Here is an 18,975-nt window from a genome sequence, read left to right on the forward strand (position 1 = left end):
TCACGCGCAAAAGAATATGACAGCAATATTATAAGTTGGAGTGTTCCTTTTACTCAAAGGTTGGCAGGTTGCTATAAAGACAGCCATATTCCAACTATGCACAAAGGTTGTTATTTAAATTATACATAATAGTTCCTGAAACAGTCATAATACTGTTATTAGGGAATTGTTGCTACTCATGATAACAAAAGACTTGAATCTTGCAATTTTCAAACCAATTACATGCATCAGATTTTGCAATAGAATTTACAGTTATTTTAAATGTCAACTTTATCACCAAACAAAGTATCACATTTGCAACTGAGCAGTTAAGCAAAACAAATGTCAGATTTCTTAACTGTCAGGAGAACAATTTAAGATTATCTTTTCAGTTTATCTCTGCAACAAGAAAAAGCTGCAGTTCAAGTTGCATACACACTCATTCTTAATCTACAAAGACAAACTTGTGAATGGTCTGAGTAAGAAAACCACATTTCCAAGCCAGGTTTAGTCACAACTAGAAAAGAAACTTGTCATTGATTAAAACTAGTCCATTATTTTATCTGTGAAAGAATAAAGGCGGTTTTCACTTTCACCTCTTGTCTTTTGATTTCCTTAGCTGTGAGCATTTGATTGACACGAATGTCAAATGTTTCACTCCAGAGTTTACTATCTCGACGCTTTGCAATAGCGGGGGGCCCATGTCTAGAAGAGGGTCTTGGGGTGAAAATTTCAGGTCGGCTATCACTTCGAAAGCTAATGGAACGCTGAAACAAAGAGGGAGAAAAGAATTGGCTACAGACTGGTACCACTAAAACACTGAAATATTAACAACTAAAGTGGGATGAGTGTAATTGAATGATTTGATGGAAATGTCACGTAAAGGAAAACTATTTTACAAAATGCAACCCTCCAGAAGATTTGCAATTTGACAGTTTCAATTTAAAGTGTACCTTTATTCATAAAATTGGCAAGCACATGAAACAGACTTACTTTACAATGTATTGCAATAATGACTGGCCCTGCGGTACGGATGGTGATTCTGGCAGTCGGTTAGAAATGTTAAGACAGGTTTTGTTTAGCCCTAGTTGTTTAATACGTAAAAATGTGGTAAGACTGCTTTTCAATACAATACAAAGCAAATGCTGATACTCAAGTAATGTAGAACCTTGGCTGCATGTAAAATTAAAGCCTTTGGCTATGGTTGTCTTGCATTCATGTTAAACCTTGACTTTGTAAGATGCTATGTATATTTGACACCACAAATACTTAAGTTGCATTTATACTGAAACTGCAACTCAACTTTTCTTTCATCTTATTTCTAAGAAGCGACAATATAAATTCAGAGTTAGAAGCTGACTCCCTTTGGGCCAACGAATGCAAGAAGCCTCCCTGCACTCTAAAAATTGGTGAGAGGCTGTGCTGTAAATGCAGTCTCAGGCGCTATGAGAAGACTGTGAATGAATGGTGCTGAATGAACAATGTTAAATCAAAACTTAGCAGGACATTTTGCATATCTTAAAAAGTCTTCATAAAGCTCACAATAACGTTACATAACAGTGACTCAATGATGTGCTTCAATGAGATTAAATTTAAGTGTTTGAGAACAAACAAAAAAAATTCCAATAATTTTCTTGTGAATAAATTGTACATTCATCAACAGATTACAAAGGGTCAAAAATACTTTATTTTCATCTCCTATTATGATTTTCAAAATAATTACATTCAGATTTTTAAATAAAATTTTGTTAACATCTACTAACAGAACACCTTTTACCCTCCATTCCATTCCCTGCAAAACGCCATATGGAACAAGGTTCCAGTCAGCTTTACTTCTGTGCTTCTCTCATTGACCTTAATGACCAACCCACTAGAAGGTGCTAAAAGAGCAGCACTAGTTGACAGCACTGTAGCTTAATTTTACTCATTTTAGGGTTATGCCTTGCATGTGACTAGCAATATGTGTCGTAGTTATTGTGTGAGGAACAGCATCTTAAATCCATTGACAAGCACATTCACCTCCATCAAACTGCCTCAAGATTATTTGAAAGGAAGTTTAGTTAGCCACAGTTTTATGTTTACCAGACATCAACAATAAAGGCTTGAAGTTAAACTGTAATCAGTGGAAACTTGGAAAGACTTCTTAGTATTAGTCAGCCTCCTGCTACCCTGTCATATGCAAGCTATTAAAGACAGGAGCTAAACTGCACAATACATACTTTTGAAACTTGGTGCGAGTACATACCAAGATACAAACTGATTCTCTCTCACTGTATTTTATTGCAATTTATTGACAAGAGGAAATACAGACTCAGCAACTGCCATCACTTCCACTTTTTATTACAGTAAGCAGGATCTGAAATTGAAAACCAGTCTACAATTTCCATGGCCTTTTAGCTTTATTTTTCCACAAAATTGGTGAATAATAGTGTAGTTTATTCCTATTACTTCTGAGTTTGACCCTCTAAGGGAAATCAGAAATATTTGCAATTGAAAACAGTCTTTATATTTAAGTTCCTGCAGGTTAAGTGCTGCAAGTAATAAAGTCTCACAGCAGCTGTACAAATATACTTGTAGCAGTAGACAGAGTGCCAGGCACAGCTTAAGTCTAGCCAAAGCATAATTTGCTTTCACGCTCAGCACACTGGAACTAATGCAGCTCTTTTTCAGAAACATCAGAAACTTTTCACACATAAATTCTGGGAAGAGATTTATCACCCCCAGGGAATGCAAGAATCTCAGTGCAGTCACGCTATTTCCCTACCTTCTGGATCAAACGCTGACCGAAGTAAATTAGTAACCTCCCTTCCCCCACCTCTCCAGGCAAGGCCTATTACTGTTACTACATGTGCAGCACAGCAGAGAAAGAAACACAACAGACCCTTATTCTGCTTCCAACCAATGGGACAGATTCTTTATCACTTCCTGGCTGCACTTCTGCACCTGGAGACAAACCAGCAAGGGTTAATGTGGTCTATGCGTTGCAGCTACCTTTTCTTGCTCATTTGAAATTGCTGACTCAAACTAGGTTACAATTCCATGAAAGTCAATGATCCTGCTGTACGGTGAACAATGCCAATACGCTAACACTAACAACTCGCAATCTCATCTAATTGCATCATGTGAAGTTCCTTCACAGTTAATATACTATGAAAATTTCTATTTCTATGGTTTGAAAGCATTTTAAATTAAATTTCCAACAAGTGTAAGACAGATCTGGGAAGGAAGTGAATGACCTAGCACCATTGTTAAAGAAAGGGAGCCAGGGATTGGTATTATCATTTGCATTTTCAAGTTTTATTTGTTAACTGTGTAATGATTGGAAGACTAGCTTTAAGATTTGCAAAGCAAAGATATCTTAATTACTGGCTTTCCTTTTGTATAATACAAAATTCAAACATATATTAACAATAGTGTAATGTAGTTCAGCATTTTGTAAATGTCTACACTCAACATGATGTCCGTTTCTGAGCAACAGACCACCCAATCTAATTGTAACCTGAAAACAACCACAATGCTTCTGCCAAAATGCAGTGAAATGAAACATTCAGATATTTTGTCTCAGCTGATATTACTTCAACTGCTGACCACTTCCAGTATTTGCTGCTGACATTTCACATCCACATTTTGTTACAATACAATGCCCAATGTTTTCATAAATTAAAGTTCCAACATTGGTTTCTTACTGTTTCCTCCCCACCCAACCTCTTTTCCTGTTACCGATAGTGCCAAGCAACTCCACAGCAATCAGAAATCCTCACTAAATTGAGAGTCTACACAACAAGTGTTCAAGAGTAAGTTAGTAAATGGTGGTATGGGGGAGGAGGTCACAGCTCAGATTCATTTTCTCCTCAGTTCAAGTCCTCACTTGTGTATATTTAGCAGGGCAGAAGTCACTAAAGGTAACCCCGCACATTTTGTCCCCCTCCTCACAGTGCCACCAATTTTAATGATCCCCTCAACGTCCCACATATTCAGCAAATGGTCTTGGTTCCTTCCCTTGTCTACTCCTTTGTCCAACTGCTTTTCCACCTCTTTGGGCTCTATCTCTACCTATCATTTACTCTCCCAATTCCCCCCACCCCATCATCTGTATAAAAGACACCTTTTCCTAGTTACCATCAGTCCTAAAGGGTCACTGGTCGCAAACCATTAACTCTGATTTCTCTCCACAGATGCTGCCAGACCTGCTCAGATTTCCATCAATTTCTGTTATTGTTTCATAATTCCAGCATCTGCAGTTCTTTTGGTTTTATTGCCTTAAATGACCTCAGTTACTTTAAAAGGGAGAACCCAAAATAAATACTTTTTACATTCTAACATTAAAACATTCTTTAGAATGACACTGGAATTTGCTCCTTTGAGTGTCAACTCAAAATTATTCATTTCTATTTTTACCTAATCAACTGGGATCGGGCATATTTTCTAAAAAGGTACAGAATCATCGGGTCATAGAGCATGGAAACAGACCCTTCGATCCAACTCAACCATGCAGACCAGATATCCCAAACTGACCATTTGGCAGCATTTAGTCGATATCCCACTAAACTCTTCCTATTCATATACCCATCCAGATGTCTTTTAATTGTTGTAATTGTACCTATCTCCACTACTTCCTCTGGCAGCTTGTTCCATATACACACCACTCTGAGTGGAAAAAGTAACTCCTCAGGCCCTTTTTAAATCTTTCCCCTCTCATCTTAAACTTATGCCTCTAGTTTTGTACTCCCCCACCCCAGATAAAAGACCTTGGTTATTCACCCTATCCATGCCCCTCATGATTCTATAAACTTCTATAAGGTCACCCCTCAGCCTCTGATGCTCCAGGGAAAAAAGCCCCAGCCTGTTCAGCCTCTCCCTATAACTCAGACCTTCAGTGCCAGCAACATTCTTGTAAATCTTTTCTGCACCCACTCAAGTTTAACAACATCCTTCCTACAGAAGGGCAACCAGAAATATACACAGTATTCTAAAAGTGGCCTAACCAATGTCCTGTACAGCTGCAACATGACCTCCCAACTTCCATACTCAATGCACTGACCAATGAAGGCAAGCATACCAAACACCTCCTTCACTATGCTATCTACCTGTGACTCCACTTTCAGGGAACTATGCTGCTGCACTCCTAGATTTCCTTGTTCAGCAATACTGCCCAGGGCCCTACCATTAATTGTATATGTCCTGCCTTGGTTTGCCTTACCAAAATGCAAAACCTCACATTCATCTTAATTAAACTCCATCCACCATTCTCGGCCTATTGGCTCATCTGATCAAAGTCACGTTGTACTCCGAGATAATCTTCTTCACTGTCATGTGGTGTCATCTATTTTGGTGTCATCTGCAAACTTACTAACCATACCTCCTATATTCACATTCAGTCTGGAGGCATGAAAAGCAACCCCCTACCACCGTCCTCTGTCTCCCACCTTCAAGCCACTTTGTGTCCAGTTGGCTAGTTCCTCCGGATTCCATGTGACCTAACCCTACTAACCAGTCTACCACGCAGAACCTTGTCAAATGTTCTGTTGAAGTCCATATTGACAATGTCGATCGCTCTGCTTTCTTTGTCACCTCTGCAAAAAACTCAAATTATTGAGACATAATTTCCCACACACAAAGCCATATTAACTATCCCTACTCAGTCCTTGCCTTTCCAAATACATGCAAATCCTGTCCCATATATAGCTGATAAATGAAAAGTTGGATATATATTCTAAACCAGATCCGAAAACAGTTGGTTTGGAATGAAAACGAATGTCATTCTTTGCTAGATTAGTGCATTCAGATGTGGTAAGTGCAAAACAACTGAACTTGGTGTGCAGCTTTATAATATCTCACTCATCACGCTGCATAGATAATAAACCTAATTGGCTATCTTACCTGTAATGTCTGGCTGAATCGTTTCAGAGGTGTGGCTTTCACAGGAGGAATGAGATTTGCTAAAGATGTGACTCGGGAAAGTGGTTTCACCCGTTTGTTACTGGGCTCCTAAAATCAAAACAAAAAGGTGGTGACGATAAGCTAAAGTAAAGCTGCATTTGTTCCAGTTGATGAATTGTTGGACTAAACCAAGCACAATGTTACCTGCGCCGGTGCGGCTGAACAGAACTCACGGACAAGATATTTATTGATTCTCATGACTAGTCACAGACTGCATCTTTTATCCTTGCACATGATAATTTTACATTGGAAGATTCATATTCACATAATTATGTGCCAAGTCCCTGGAGTATATTTACACTAATCAATAAGTAGCAATCTAGAAGACAAACACCTCTGCTGTGCATTAATTTTAATTGGACAAAAATGCCACACTTTTAGAAATATACATAAATATGCTAATTTAACAGACATTATTTAAAAATGCATCAAGCTGCAAATGGAGGAAAGCTGCATGTGATTCATGGAGGTTAATTTCTCCCAGTTGAATGGACATGTACCTTGTATTTTTTAATCTCCATTCCCTAAGCTGTAGTAGACACGGGTCCAGTAGACAAATTCCCAGGAAATTACTTGCAAAAACCTCCATAAAGTACCCCACAATGAACATCTCCGTATCTGAATCAAAACCCACAGAAAATTCCTGTTTCTGCTCCTCAGACCCGTGAAGCAAATTTCTGCAGATGCTTTGGGATTTCAGTGCATGCAAACAGTCCTTCTAGAAGAATCATTTTCTGATTGCAGTCCCATATTTGTCAGCATGTTGTAGCATCCTCAATTAGGTAGAGATCAACACAGCACAATGCAGCTGATTTTATAACATTCCAACAACGTGCATCTCTTCTGTCACCCCTCTCGGGACCATCTGTATCAGTCTTACAATGTCTGCAGGATCAGTAAACACTTCTCTTTCCATCTTAGTGGAGATGTTAGTGAAAAGCTGCTTACATTTTTAAGCATGACAGTTTCACCTTTGAACTTCAAAAAGGCACCATAGTCTAACTAACAAGTGTTCATCAGCTGAGTCATTTTTAGTAAAGAAACTGGAAAATCCTGGCATATATCCTTTGGTCACAACAGTTACCTTACACAATGCACCTGCTTTTACTAGCTCTCAGTTGCTTCAGCATCTCTCAAAGCCTCGTCCTCAATTACCTTCTCCTTGATATCAGCACTCTGAGGCCTTCTGACGTCAATGCAGTTGCATTCATATTCTGATCAAACCTTCTATTCAAGCCGCTGAATAGTCTGCCTATGGAGAAACACCTTGCTTAACAACTTACACTCTTAGCTGACTGAGCAGCAGCTAACAGTCAGGCTTTCAGATTTCTGTGCACAAGCAATGGAGGAGTTTTAATACTCAAGACTGACAGGCTTGGTTATCATCACTAAATTATATTGATGTTAATTTCAGTAAGTTTCAAAGATACTTAAGCTGCAGTGCCTTATAAATTGCCCACATGTTATTCTTTACCCAGGATCCAAAGCTGCTAATATTTTTATAAATCAGGTTTTCACACCAATCATCCAAAACAAAATCAAACCTGGACAAAGCAAACGGTTCGGACTTGGTTCTTACAAAGTCAATGAACAGCACATTCCACTTATTTACAAACTTACATTCAAACGAGATGTGAGATGGTCAGTTTAAGTATAATTTGACCATATCGGAATAAGAGATGCATGTCACTCATGTCGTGCTTTAAACTCAGGCGAAGAAGAATAACTTTCCAAAACGTGCATCCTTTCCCTGTCTTTATTATAAAAGCAATTCAGCTAAGAGTCAAAGGTAGCTGATTCAGTATGAATTTATGGGCTGAATGTTCTCACCCCTGTACAACCTGGGCAATGGCAAGTCAGTTGGAAAAAATATGGTCAGTTTGGTAAAATGTGATTCTTTACATTAAGAAAAAAAAAGTCTGATTCTGCAACCAGGTTTTGAATGGCGCAATGAACAACTACGCCAGCAAGCCCAGAGCTAGCAGCAACATCCAGAAGCTACCCAACAGCCTCCACATCGCTAAGTTATAGCTGAAGGATAAAGTGGCTCTGGTACAGGGGGCCCAGAGTTGATCAATGTTGATGCTATTACCTCCAGATCAGCAAGTCACAGCAGTCACTGCAGATTGGGATGTCCAGGGAGACCATCACAGAACTGTGTCATCTGCCAGAGATACTGCGGACTTGTGTGGGATCTCGCAATCCTCAACCCACAAATATATAAAGACAGATCATACTGTTTCATCTGGTTTCCCCATGATGGAGTCACTGCTGCAGCCCAGGCAGTAGGTTTTGCTGGCTGCAGAGAACACTTCCATGAAACTCCCAAATTTGACACTCAGTCAATTGTTGGTAAAATTCAGCTCCAGTTTTGTTTTAATTTGCGTTTTGTTAGGAGACCTTGATTGGCTCATTTTGCTGTGCATATTTGACTTGTTTAAGCAAAACAATATTGAAGAAAATTCCATCCAGCGATTATCAAATGTATAACTGTTCCTCCGGAAAAAAAATGCATTGAAATATGGTTCGTTTGAAGTGACATAACCAGGTTTAAAAACCTCATATGGCATTAATTTGAGGGCTGTAATGTAATCTGAAGGGTGCAGTAACAATGGCAACATAATTGAGCCTACTCTTGTGAGTTGTGATATCACTTGAGATTCTTTAATTACAAACTTATAACACTTCCAGTTAGCTTCCATTGACAAATGTGTATTGTATTCTGAAATGGGAAGAGTAAAATGTATACATTTCCTCTGGTTAATTTTCAACTTCACTAGAGAGACTTTACTCTTTAGTCCTCGTCATTCAGCCTTCCACTCTATGATAGTAATTGATTACACAGTCCTACTTCAAACATGTAGACTGTTCAGTCGGTTTTGATTAAGCGAGTTATTTTCACCATCAGGTACTATCAGCTGATACGACGTATCAAGATGCACTGCATCATATTCCATCCCCTCGGGAATGGAATGTTTTGTAACTATAAGGTTAAAAACTGATAATATGCACAACAATTCTGAAAGGTTATGTACGAGTGACACGCAGGGAAATTACTGAGTTCTTTTATTGCCTCATGTTCAAATTTGTAACCAATATAAAAAGAGCATAAACAGAGGAAAAGTAGGCTACTTTGGCCTTCGAGCCTTCTCTTCCATTCGACCTTCACTCTACCTTCCTGCACTCCCCCATATTGGTTGATTCATTCATATTCAATAATCTAAAGTTTCCTCTTCCTTCAGTATCGTTAATAATGACCTTATTGAGGTTTATAAAATTATGAGGGGCATCGGTAAGGTGAATGACAAAGGTCTTTTCTCTAGGGTGGGGAAATTTAAAACTAGGGGGCATATTTTTAAAGGTGAGAGGAGAAAGACTTAAAAGGACACGAGGGCCAACTTTTTAGACACAGTGTTTTTTTGTGTGGACTGAATTGCCAGAGGAAGTGCTGGATGCAGGTACAGTTACAATGCTTAAAAGACACTTGGATAAGTTCATGAATAGGAAAGGTTTGGAGGGATATGGGCCAAGCTCAGGCAGATAGGACTAGTTTAAGATGGTCAGGTTGGACCGAAGGGGCTATTTCCATGCAGTATGACTCTATAACTGAGAATCCACAGCCTTCTGGGGCAGAAAATTTCAAAGATACCAAAGATCATAAGAGAAAATTTTCTTCTCAATCCTAAATCCTAAATTGATAAACCTTATTCTGAGATGATGATCCTTAGCTCTACACTCCAGTGTGAGGAGAAGCAGTCTTCCACCATCTCTTCTGTCAGTCTTTTATATTTTAATGAAATCACAAACACAAATGGAAGGTATGTACTGAGGAACAGCAAGACCAACAGTTGGTTCTTAAAGACCACATAACTCAACTGGATGACCTGTGCAGCTTATTATTCCTACATTATTATTTCAATTGTGAAATTGGTTTAAATACAGGTAAACATTCCTATCTAGTTCAAGTTACTTTGAAATATTTTCAAGCCTTTTACTTAAAACAAGACTTTTTTTTGTCAGAACTTTTTATCTTGCACTTATCAGGATAATTTGCAAGTAATGCTAAGGGAAAATTACATTTATACTATAAGAGAGGAGAATGCCAATCAACTTCAAGTGGACTCTGATTGGTAGTGGTACTGCTGCTGTGAATGCACCAGTTAGTGATGACTGGCAGTTAACTGCTAAGCTTACAGCAGTGATGCAGGAGTTATTTTAAATTCAAGTGTAAAACTATGAATTCCTTTGAGTTGAGAAGATTTAGGGCATCTAGTCATGGTGATTAAAATAATTTGATAGGTAGACAGAAGGCAAGGAAAGTATAAAAAGTATCCTTGGCTCTCATTTTGAAGTATGCAAGATAAGTCAGACTAGTATGTGTCATTCACATGTTTTACTGTTTTTTTCCTTCTCAGAGCTTACTTTGGTGATCAGAAATCCAGAACAAGAAACTATAATTTTAAAATTAGAGCTAGGCTATTTAGGATAAAATCAGCAAGCATTTTTAAGTTAAAACATAGTAGAAGTTTCAAAGCCAGATAATGTGGTGTCTGGGTCAACTGCAAATTTCAAACAGATGGCATCAGATTTTTGTTGGGCAATTGCATCAAGGAATATTAAACAGAAGATAGATAAATGAACATCTAAAAACAGATCAGCCACAATCTAATTTAGTAGCGAACCACCATGCAGTGCTGAATGATCGACTCTTATTCTAAGGTGATCTGATTAATAAGGTCTCAAACATCAATGTTACTCTAAGAGTTACCTGTGATATCAACAGGAAAAAATCCTTAAGAAGCCTGTCAGCAAATTTCCTCCAACACTTTTGAAGAGTTAATTTAACAAAATATTTACAGTAAAGCCCAAAATGTACTCCTAAAAAGCCAGAAGACACAGCCACACAGATCAGATGTTCTCAGATTAATTGATCTCAGCCAAAGCAGCAGTTAAAATGCTACAAATAACTTAAGCACACCAGCCAGAAGTGGGGGAGGGTAAGATATTAATAAAAAGCTGGTATTGCCATTTCTAATCGCTATCCAATGACTCATTGTAAGTGGTCATGTGCAAATGTCAGATGCGGATTCTCTCACAGGCCCTCTACCCTTACACAGTCAACTGAACTTCACCATTTAGGTGTATGTACAAAAATGTGAGGAATTAGACCAGGTAGCATACAGTGCCCAGTTTCTTGGAATCTTGCTTTAACAACTTGTATTTAAAACGCTGTCAGATAGAAAATGTTCCAAGATATTTTATAGAAGTGTATCTAGACAAATATAGGCAACATATGAAAGAAGGAGTTACTGGTAAGAAAGGGAGGCTTATCAAATGGAGGAGAGCCTCGAAAAAAGACAGTGGGTTGAGTTTAGGGAGTGAATTTTCAATTGGAGATGTCAACTACCTGGGACCTGATGTAAACCAACAAGAACACAACTGACAGTTGAACAAACTTATGGAGTAGTTTTGAATTAACGTTTTTGTCAAATGATGGGAGGCTATCTAGTTGTAAGTCTAGAGATGACAAAGCCAAGGATGGAGGCTTTAGCAGATGGACAGAGACTGAAAATATTTAATATTTCACTGGCCGCATGTGAAGTGCCAGATGACTGGAGGACAGCTAATGTGGTTCCTTTGTTCAAGAAGGGCGGCAGGGATACACCAGATAATTACAGACCAGTTAGTCTGACATCAGTGGGAGTGAAATTATTAGAAAAAATTCTGAAGGACAGGATTAAGCAATACTTGGAAAGGCAGAGATTGACCAAGAATAGTCAGCATGGATTTGTTAGAGGGAGATCCTGTCTGTTTGAATTTGAGTTTGATTTATTGTCGTCACATATACTGACATATAATGAATAGTGTTGTTGTGCATGCTATACAGGCAGGTCTTACCATATAAAAAGGATCAGGGTAGCAGAACTGAGTGCAGAATACAGTGTTACAGTCGCAGAGAAGGTACAGAGAGACAGAGAGAGAGAGATTAACATTAATATTTGACAAGTCTGTTCAAAAGTCTAATAACAGCAGAGAAGAAGCTGTTCTTGAATCAGTTCATGTTTTTGAAAAGGTGACTAAACATACTGATGAAGGTAGTGCAGCTGGTGTGTTTTTCATGGACATCAGTAAAGCCTTTGGCAAGGTCTCACATGGAAAGCTGGTCCAAAAGGTAAGCACCCATGGGATCAAGGGCAAGTTGCCAAACTGGATCCAAAATCTGCTGACAAATAGGAGGCAACAATAAATTCAAGAACAAAAACAAAGTTGCTGGAAAAGCTCAGCAGGTCTGGCAGCATCTGTGGAGGAGAAAACAGAGTTAACGTTTCGGGTCCGGTGACCCTTCCTCAGAAACGATGGTGGCTGGGAAAACATCAGTTTATATGCAGAAAATAGGGAGGTGGGTGGGGTAGGGACTAAACGATAAGATAGAGCCCAAAGAGAGAGAAAGACAGTTGGACAGACAAAGGAGTTGCTAACAATCAGGCTGGGAGGGAGAATAGTTGTTAATGGGGACTGTTAGTGACTAACAGCAGGGGGTGTACGGTGGCAGGCTATGTGGTAACAAGGTCTGGTGTGTGGGGTGGGGGACTGGGACATGGGAGAGTTTAGGCCCTAAAATTATTGAACTCAATACTGGGTCCGGAGGGCTGTAGGGTCCCCAAGCGGAAAATGAGGTGTTGTTCCTCCAGCTTGCATTGGGCTTCACTGGAACACTGTAGCAAGCCGGAGACAGAGATGTTGGCCAGAGAGCAGGGTGGTGCATTGAAGTGGCAGGCAACAGGTAGTTCAGGGTCTTTTTTGCGAGCAGAACGTAGATGTTCTGTGAAGCTGTCACCAAGTCTACGCTTCGTTTCCCCAATGTACAGGAGACCACATTGTGAGCAGCGAATGCAGTAGACTAGATTCTTGGAAGTGCAGGTGAAGTGTTGCTTCACCTGGAAGGTATGTTTGGGCCCTTGGATAGTGGGGAGGGAGGAGGTAAATGGGCAAGTGTTGCACCTTCGCCGGTTACAGGGGAAGGTGCTGTAGGGCTGTGGGGCTGTGGGAAGGTGTTGGGGGTGAAGGAAGTGTAGACCAGGGTGTCCCGGAGGGAACGGTCCCTGCGGAAGGCGGACAAGGGAGGGGAGGGGAATACGTGTCTGGTGGTGGCATCTTGCTGGAGGTGGCAGAAATGGCGTCTGATGATCTTCTGGATGTGGATGCTGGTGGGGTGGTAGGATAAGGGGAACCCTATTGCTGTTGCGGGAGGGAAGAGAAGGGGTGAGGGCAGAAGTACGGGAGATGGGTCGGACCCGATTGAGGACCCTGTCGACAATGGAGCTGGGGAATCCTCGGTTGAGGAAGAACATGGACATTTCGGAGGCTCTCTTGTCGAAGTTGGCCTCATCTGAATATATGCGACGGAGACAGAGGAACTGAGAAAATGGGATAGAGTCTTTACAGGAAGCGGGGTGTGAGGATGTATAGTCAAAATACAAATTCAAGAACGTTGGACAGGACAGGGAAGCTGGAAATTGTGGGTTGTTTCTAAAGGAAGTTAACTGGAGTGTTTTTTTTGAAGAGGAGGGGATACAGTTTTGAAAGCATGGTGCTGTGCATTTCCGGCTCAAAGTGGCTGCAATGGCTTCAATCTTGTCTTTTGCACTATTACAGAGCTCTGCCATTATTAGGATGGAAAGCTTCATGGAGCTTCCTCTTCCCATTAGTTATTTAATTGTCCACCACCATTCATGAATTGAAAGCTTGATTTGGTGCCAGTAAATAATGAACCTGGTTTACAAGCAACCAACAAAATTATATTCCAAACTTGTTTCAGATTTCAAATCAGATATACTTAATGTTCATTGAGTAAATATGGTTCTTTAAAATTTGGCATTCATGTTACATTTAGAAAACAAATCAAATTGGCATGACATTAAAGCTTACATGCAGAGCCCACATCATGGCTTAAGGTGTACAGACTTCATGACTGTGGGTTAGCACATTCCTAATTCATCAAGAACCGATTTAAATTTTGTTTAAAGGAGATGGTAAGATTGAAGTCTTCCCTGCACTCCTCTCTGTTTCAGCTGAAACAGCCGCATGTAAAGCGAATTCAGCCAACATCAACCTATCCCTGCTGGGCAGAAAGCTGCATGTAACTCAAAACACATGGGCAGTTGACAGGCAATTTACTCAAGTTGTTGAGAGTTTGAAATGGAAATGTCACATTGGTGTAGTACAAAGTGTTCCTTTGAGGTCAGGGTTAATGACATTGTTGGAGGGAGTATACAGGAGATCTTATTTTGTATTTAGCTAATCTTTATAAGGTGCCAGCAATAGATTGATTTCTTCCCCATTGCAGACATGTCCCACCCTGAATGACAAAAATCAAAAAACTCCAAATCAAAAAAAAAGTCAAAGCTATAAATATTTCATGCATTTATTTTGGAATTCATTAAATTTGAATTCTTTTGAATCAATTTGAGGTATAGTCGTACTTCTGGCCAATAAGCAGCACGTTCTTTAAGATGGCCCAATAACCACTGCTCCCTGCACTACAAAACCATTGGAGATAGCAAGAACTTCAGATGCCACCACAAACCCATTGCTCATTTATGACTCCAAGAACATGGAAATAAGAACATCTAAGGACTAAACTAAGTGATAACATGATCTACAATGAACAGCTCTTATCCTATTTTTGGTATAAAGGTATATTTGACAAAGGAGGCTTGCTGAGCGACTTTTTTTTTCCTTTATTCATTCACAGGATAAGGGCGTGGCTGGCGAGGCAGCATTTACTGCCCATCCCTAGTTGCCCAGAAGGCAGTTAAGACTCAACCACATTGGTGTGGATCTGGAGTCACACGTAGACTAGACCAGGTAAGGTTGGCAGTTTCCTTCCCTAAAAGGACATTAGTGAACCAGATGGGTTTTTTCAACAATAGGCAATGGATTCATGGTCATCATTAGACTCTTAATTCCAGATATTTATTGAATTCAAATTCCACCATCTGCCATGGTGGGATTCGAACCCCAGACCCCAGAACTTTATCTGGTCTCTGGATTAACAATTTAGCAATAATACCACTAGGCCATTGCCTCCCCTAAACTCCAAAGGCAACTTCCCTAACTGCAAAGGCAACAATGTCAATGTCGCTAAAAGCTGTGACAGCAACACCTGTACTTGCATTAATTATTTAAAACAGATAGGTGAGCTGTTCTATTTTATTTATTCACTAGTATTTTTGCATTATTTAGTTAAATTTACTCTTAAAGTTAATCCTTTTATCATATAGTGAAAATGTAAGATTAGACCACTTTTGCATTTGCAATATTGTGACTCTTTTAATCTTTAAGAAAAGTCTGCAATTTAAAGTTCATGGAGGTCCCTGAAGAACATGCTTACAAATGTCTGACTGCTCAATAAGCAAATCCAACATCTGTTTGAGGGAACAGAAAATTGCTTGAGACCAAAGAGTTAAATAGATTTTGTTTTGGCTCAACTGTCTTTACCAATTTTGAAAATTTTAAACTTTTTTTGGGTGCTAAGGTAGTCATGGGGATAGGGCAGGAAAATGGAGTTAAGGTAGATCTGCCATGACCTTAGTGAATGATGGGGCAGAATTGCGATGCTGTATGGTCTACCCTCATTTTCTATTTTCTTGGCTTACATATCTGGAATTGGTACACAAAAGGGCATAAACCATCTCTCTCTATTAGCACTATCTCATCCTTCAAAATACATTTAAATTGGATTGAATCAGAGACCTGTATAAACTGATGAAAGAGAATTTTAAGACTCAATCCTGAACAATCAGAATGAATCGTCTTGTATTGCTCTCTCTCTCTGATTTGGTTCCATTAGCATTGTCCCCAAAACTGTAATCCTTTGACCTAGGTCACAGAAGATTGAAGGAAGATTGGTGACTGGAACAGTTCACACAATGGTCTTGCAATCAACCAGTCTGCCCCAGCACTTTCCTGACAAAGACATGTACAATGTAGCAACTAATAAAGTATGGAACACTGCCAAGAAATTAAGCCCTATGATCACCCTCTACCTGATTGTCACCATCACTAGAAGCATTAATAATGAATGCCTTTTTTTAAAAAACATTGGAAATATGAAATCTGTTATTTCTACTTTTCTGTGAAACAAAGTTGCATGAATAACTATTTTGAGTCTTTTTTTCCTTTTTTTAAATGCTGTGAGTTAATTGTTTTCTTGTAAATGGCATTATCCAGTGAACAAAAATAAGGGTAATATTCTACACTTTTTGTAGGTTAGGCCATAATAAATTTGGGAGGTGATGGCTAGTAGCAGAGTGACCCTGTTGGAGGTTGTGATGCACAATTAGTACTGGGAGGAACAGGATGATTACGAATGATCAACTTGGCACCAATGTGGCTATCAGGGCCAGACATTTTTTTGTTGAAAAGCAGTAGGGGTTGGAGGTACTGAAGCTTGACAATTGTTCTGTTTATTTTATTCTTCTCCTAAACTATGAATTTTAAAAGACAATGATGATCTGTTGTATTGGATTTCACAGAAGTGTGGGGGTGGATTAACAAGTCTCATACAGGATGGGAAAAAATACTAGTGCACCAGATATAACAAAGGTATGCATTGATATATAGGAGGTTTCAGAGCTGTAAGGCATAACAATTAGACACACATCACCCTAATTATCATTTCAAATCTGTGTAATTTACTGAACAGCATCACACAGAATATTACTGTTTTAAAGAATCACTGCTTACACATGCAACAACTTGCAAGTATATAACAAATTTAGCATGAAATAAAAGATCAAGGTATTTCCCAGAAGTCTAAGGAAAAATAAATACTAAACTAAAGAATGAGATACCTGGACAGATGTGTTTTATGAAGGTGTTTATTAAAAGAAGAGGGGAGGTAGACATGGAGAGAAGTTTATGGAAAGAATACCAGCACACAAGGTCCAGGCGGTCAAATGCATGATCTTCAATGGGAGACCAAACAGGGTGTGAGGTTGTACAGGAGGTCATAGGAAGAGAGTTCAGGGAGTGGTGGAGATATGTGGTGGATGGTGTGGCAGCTGGGACAGAGGTAGAGGCATGCGACCATGAGGAATTTGATTACAATGATGAAAGTTGTACATTGCAATTGTTTTACGATCAATAGCCAATACAGGTCAGCAAGAACAAAAGTATTTGGTGAGTGAGACCAGATACACAATGGGCAAGAGAGATTACCATAACAATTTATGAATCTGTTTAAAGAATATCGTCCAACATCTGGAAAAAAATGATAGAACACTGATATGAAATGACAATTATTCAGTAAATCCACTGTAATATATAAAATCATTGACTAAATCTTAAGTCGCAGCTTTATTTCAATTACCTTCGCAGTTTTTAATCCTTTTACAAAATTTTACACATAATCTTGAAAAAGATGAGGGCATTGGGAGTTCTATAAATTTATTCAATAGTAGAACCTTATGCAGATGAAAGGCTTTGAATAAAGCAGCTGGTCATCCAAATGGATCCTCATGTTCTGAAACAGATTGTTTCTCAAATTATTTTATAGACGGCTGAAACAATCTGTACTTTGTGCTTAAAGTAATTATATTGTATGACAGAATAGCATGCCTGATTTACTTTTTTTTGAAAGAGATACTCTTCACTATCCAGTATGAATCTTTAAAGAAAACAAGGATTACTTCTTCCTTTTACACAAGATATTCTTGAAGATTGAGTGAATCTCAATTTAAAAGATGTAATTCAATCCAATATCATAGTGATCTTTTAATGTTGTTTACTTCTAATCATATTCACTTTTCCTTTAGAGATACATCTGTGAGACCAAACTATCTCCTAATTTACAGCTGTTGTCAAGTCTGTCATTGAATTGGCAATTAAAATCAATAAATTCTACTTAAAGAAAGTTTGGGTATGGTAACTGGAAAGGTACTGAAATATTTTAGGCAATTAATACAGTTTTGCATTATCACGGTAACAAAATTTGTTGTAATATTTTGGACGGAACCAGTAACCTGAGCCTGATTGAAACGAATTTCTATTATTAAATTGTAGAACAAGAACCAGCAAAAATTATTCCTGATGTGGGTATCAATAATACGATTTAAATTGCATGCATACATAGACTATAGATTTCCAAAAGTTTAATAAGAGGTACATCAGGCTTTTTCTCCAATATGTAAGGCACTCCTATATTAAAATTTGCCTGTCTGCTCAGATTACTGGTTAGTCAACCATTCAAGACAATGACATACAAACTTGTTTTATAAAATGACTGCAGTTAGTTAGAGGCCCATTATGTACAGTGCATGTCAAATGTTTCCTGCTACAAGTCTAACTGGATTGAGAAGTTGGATTCAAATATTCCCAAAGCCTTAAGTCTGGTTAGTGTTAAATTATCTTAGAGACAGAGGAGTCTTTGTGCTGTGCATTTTAGCATTTCTTTTAAGTGTTACATCAGAACCTGAATAATTTTATTTTAACACACCCAAGAGAACGACTGCAATGTCAGATCATGCACCTCTCTTAACTTGAAATAATAAGTGCTTAATAGCTTACTAACCTGTACTGAAGTGCACTAAACAAAACAACCCTGGACAGATACAATTGTTCTAAGGTCTTAACAGAATACAAATTTGTTTATTCCATCCAATATTTGAGAATGCTGCACAATGAAAGATTGTTGTTCTAAATGTAGACAGGATAGATTATTATCTGGATTCAAAATGTACATATAATTTTTACACTCCTCTGGATACTTTACTGTTAGTTAATACTTAATCTGATACAAAGCTACAGAGACCAGAAGATCCCTGCACAAAATGCCAACTCGATAAATTTGCAAAATCTGACTAATAGCTTTAGAAATTCTGATATAGTCCCAGAAAAACATTCAACTCAAAAACAGCCCCAAATATAAGCTGATGAACATGACCAGTGATCACACTGTAAATGCTGAATCAGAGATAGTAGGAACTGCAGATGCTGGTGAATCCGAGACAACAAGGTGCAGGGCTGGATGAACACAGCAGGTCAAGCAGCATC

General features: G+C 38.7%; 1 protein-coding gene across 5 annotated transcripts in view; it reads right to left on the reverse strand.

Annotated features, from left to right (window-relative positions):
* arhgef3 (Rho guanine nucleotide exchange factor (GEF) 3) overlaps positions 1 to 18,975 on the reverse strand; it is a 301,914-nt gene that overhangs the window by 24,579 nt on the left and 258,360 nt on the right. For all 5 annotated transcript variants that reach the window (XM_048606689.1, XM_048606690.1, XM_048606691.1 and 2 more), the window contains 2 exons: positions 5,860 to 5,967; positions 576 to 746 (listed from right to left, as the gene is read on the reverse strand). In XM_048606689.1, the coding sequence (XP_048462646.1) occupies positions 576 to 746; positions 5,860 to 5,967 (279 nt within the window). The remainder of the gene's footprint in view (positions 1 to 575; positions 747 to 5,859; positions 5,968 to 18,975) is intronic.

The sequence above is a fragment of the Rhincodon typus genome, chromosome 16, assembly GCF_021869965.1.
Source record: "Rhincodon typus isolate 14 chromosome 16, sRhiTyp1.1, whole genome shotgun sequence".
NCBI classification, from domain to species: Eukaryota; Metazoa; Chordata; class Chondrichthyes; order Orectolobiformes; family Rhincodontidae; genus Rhincodon; species Rhincodon typus.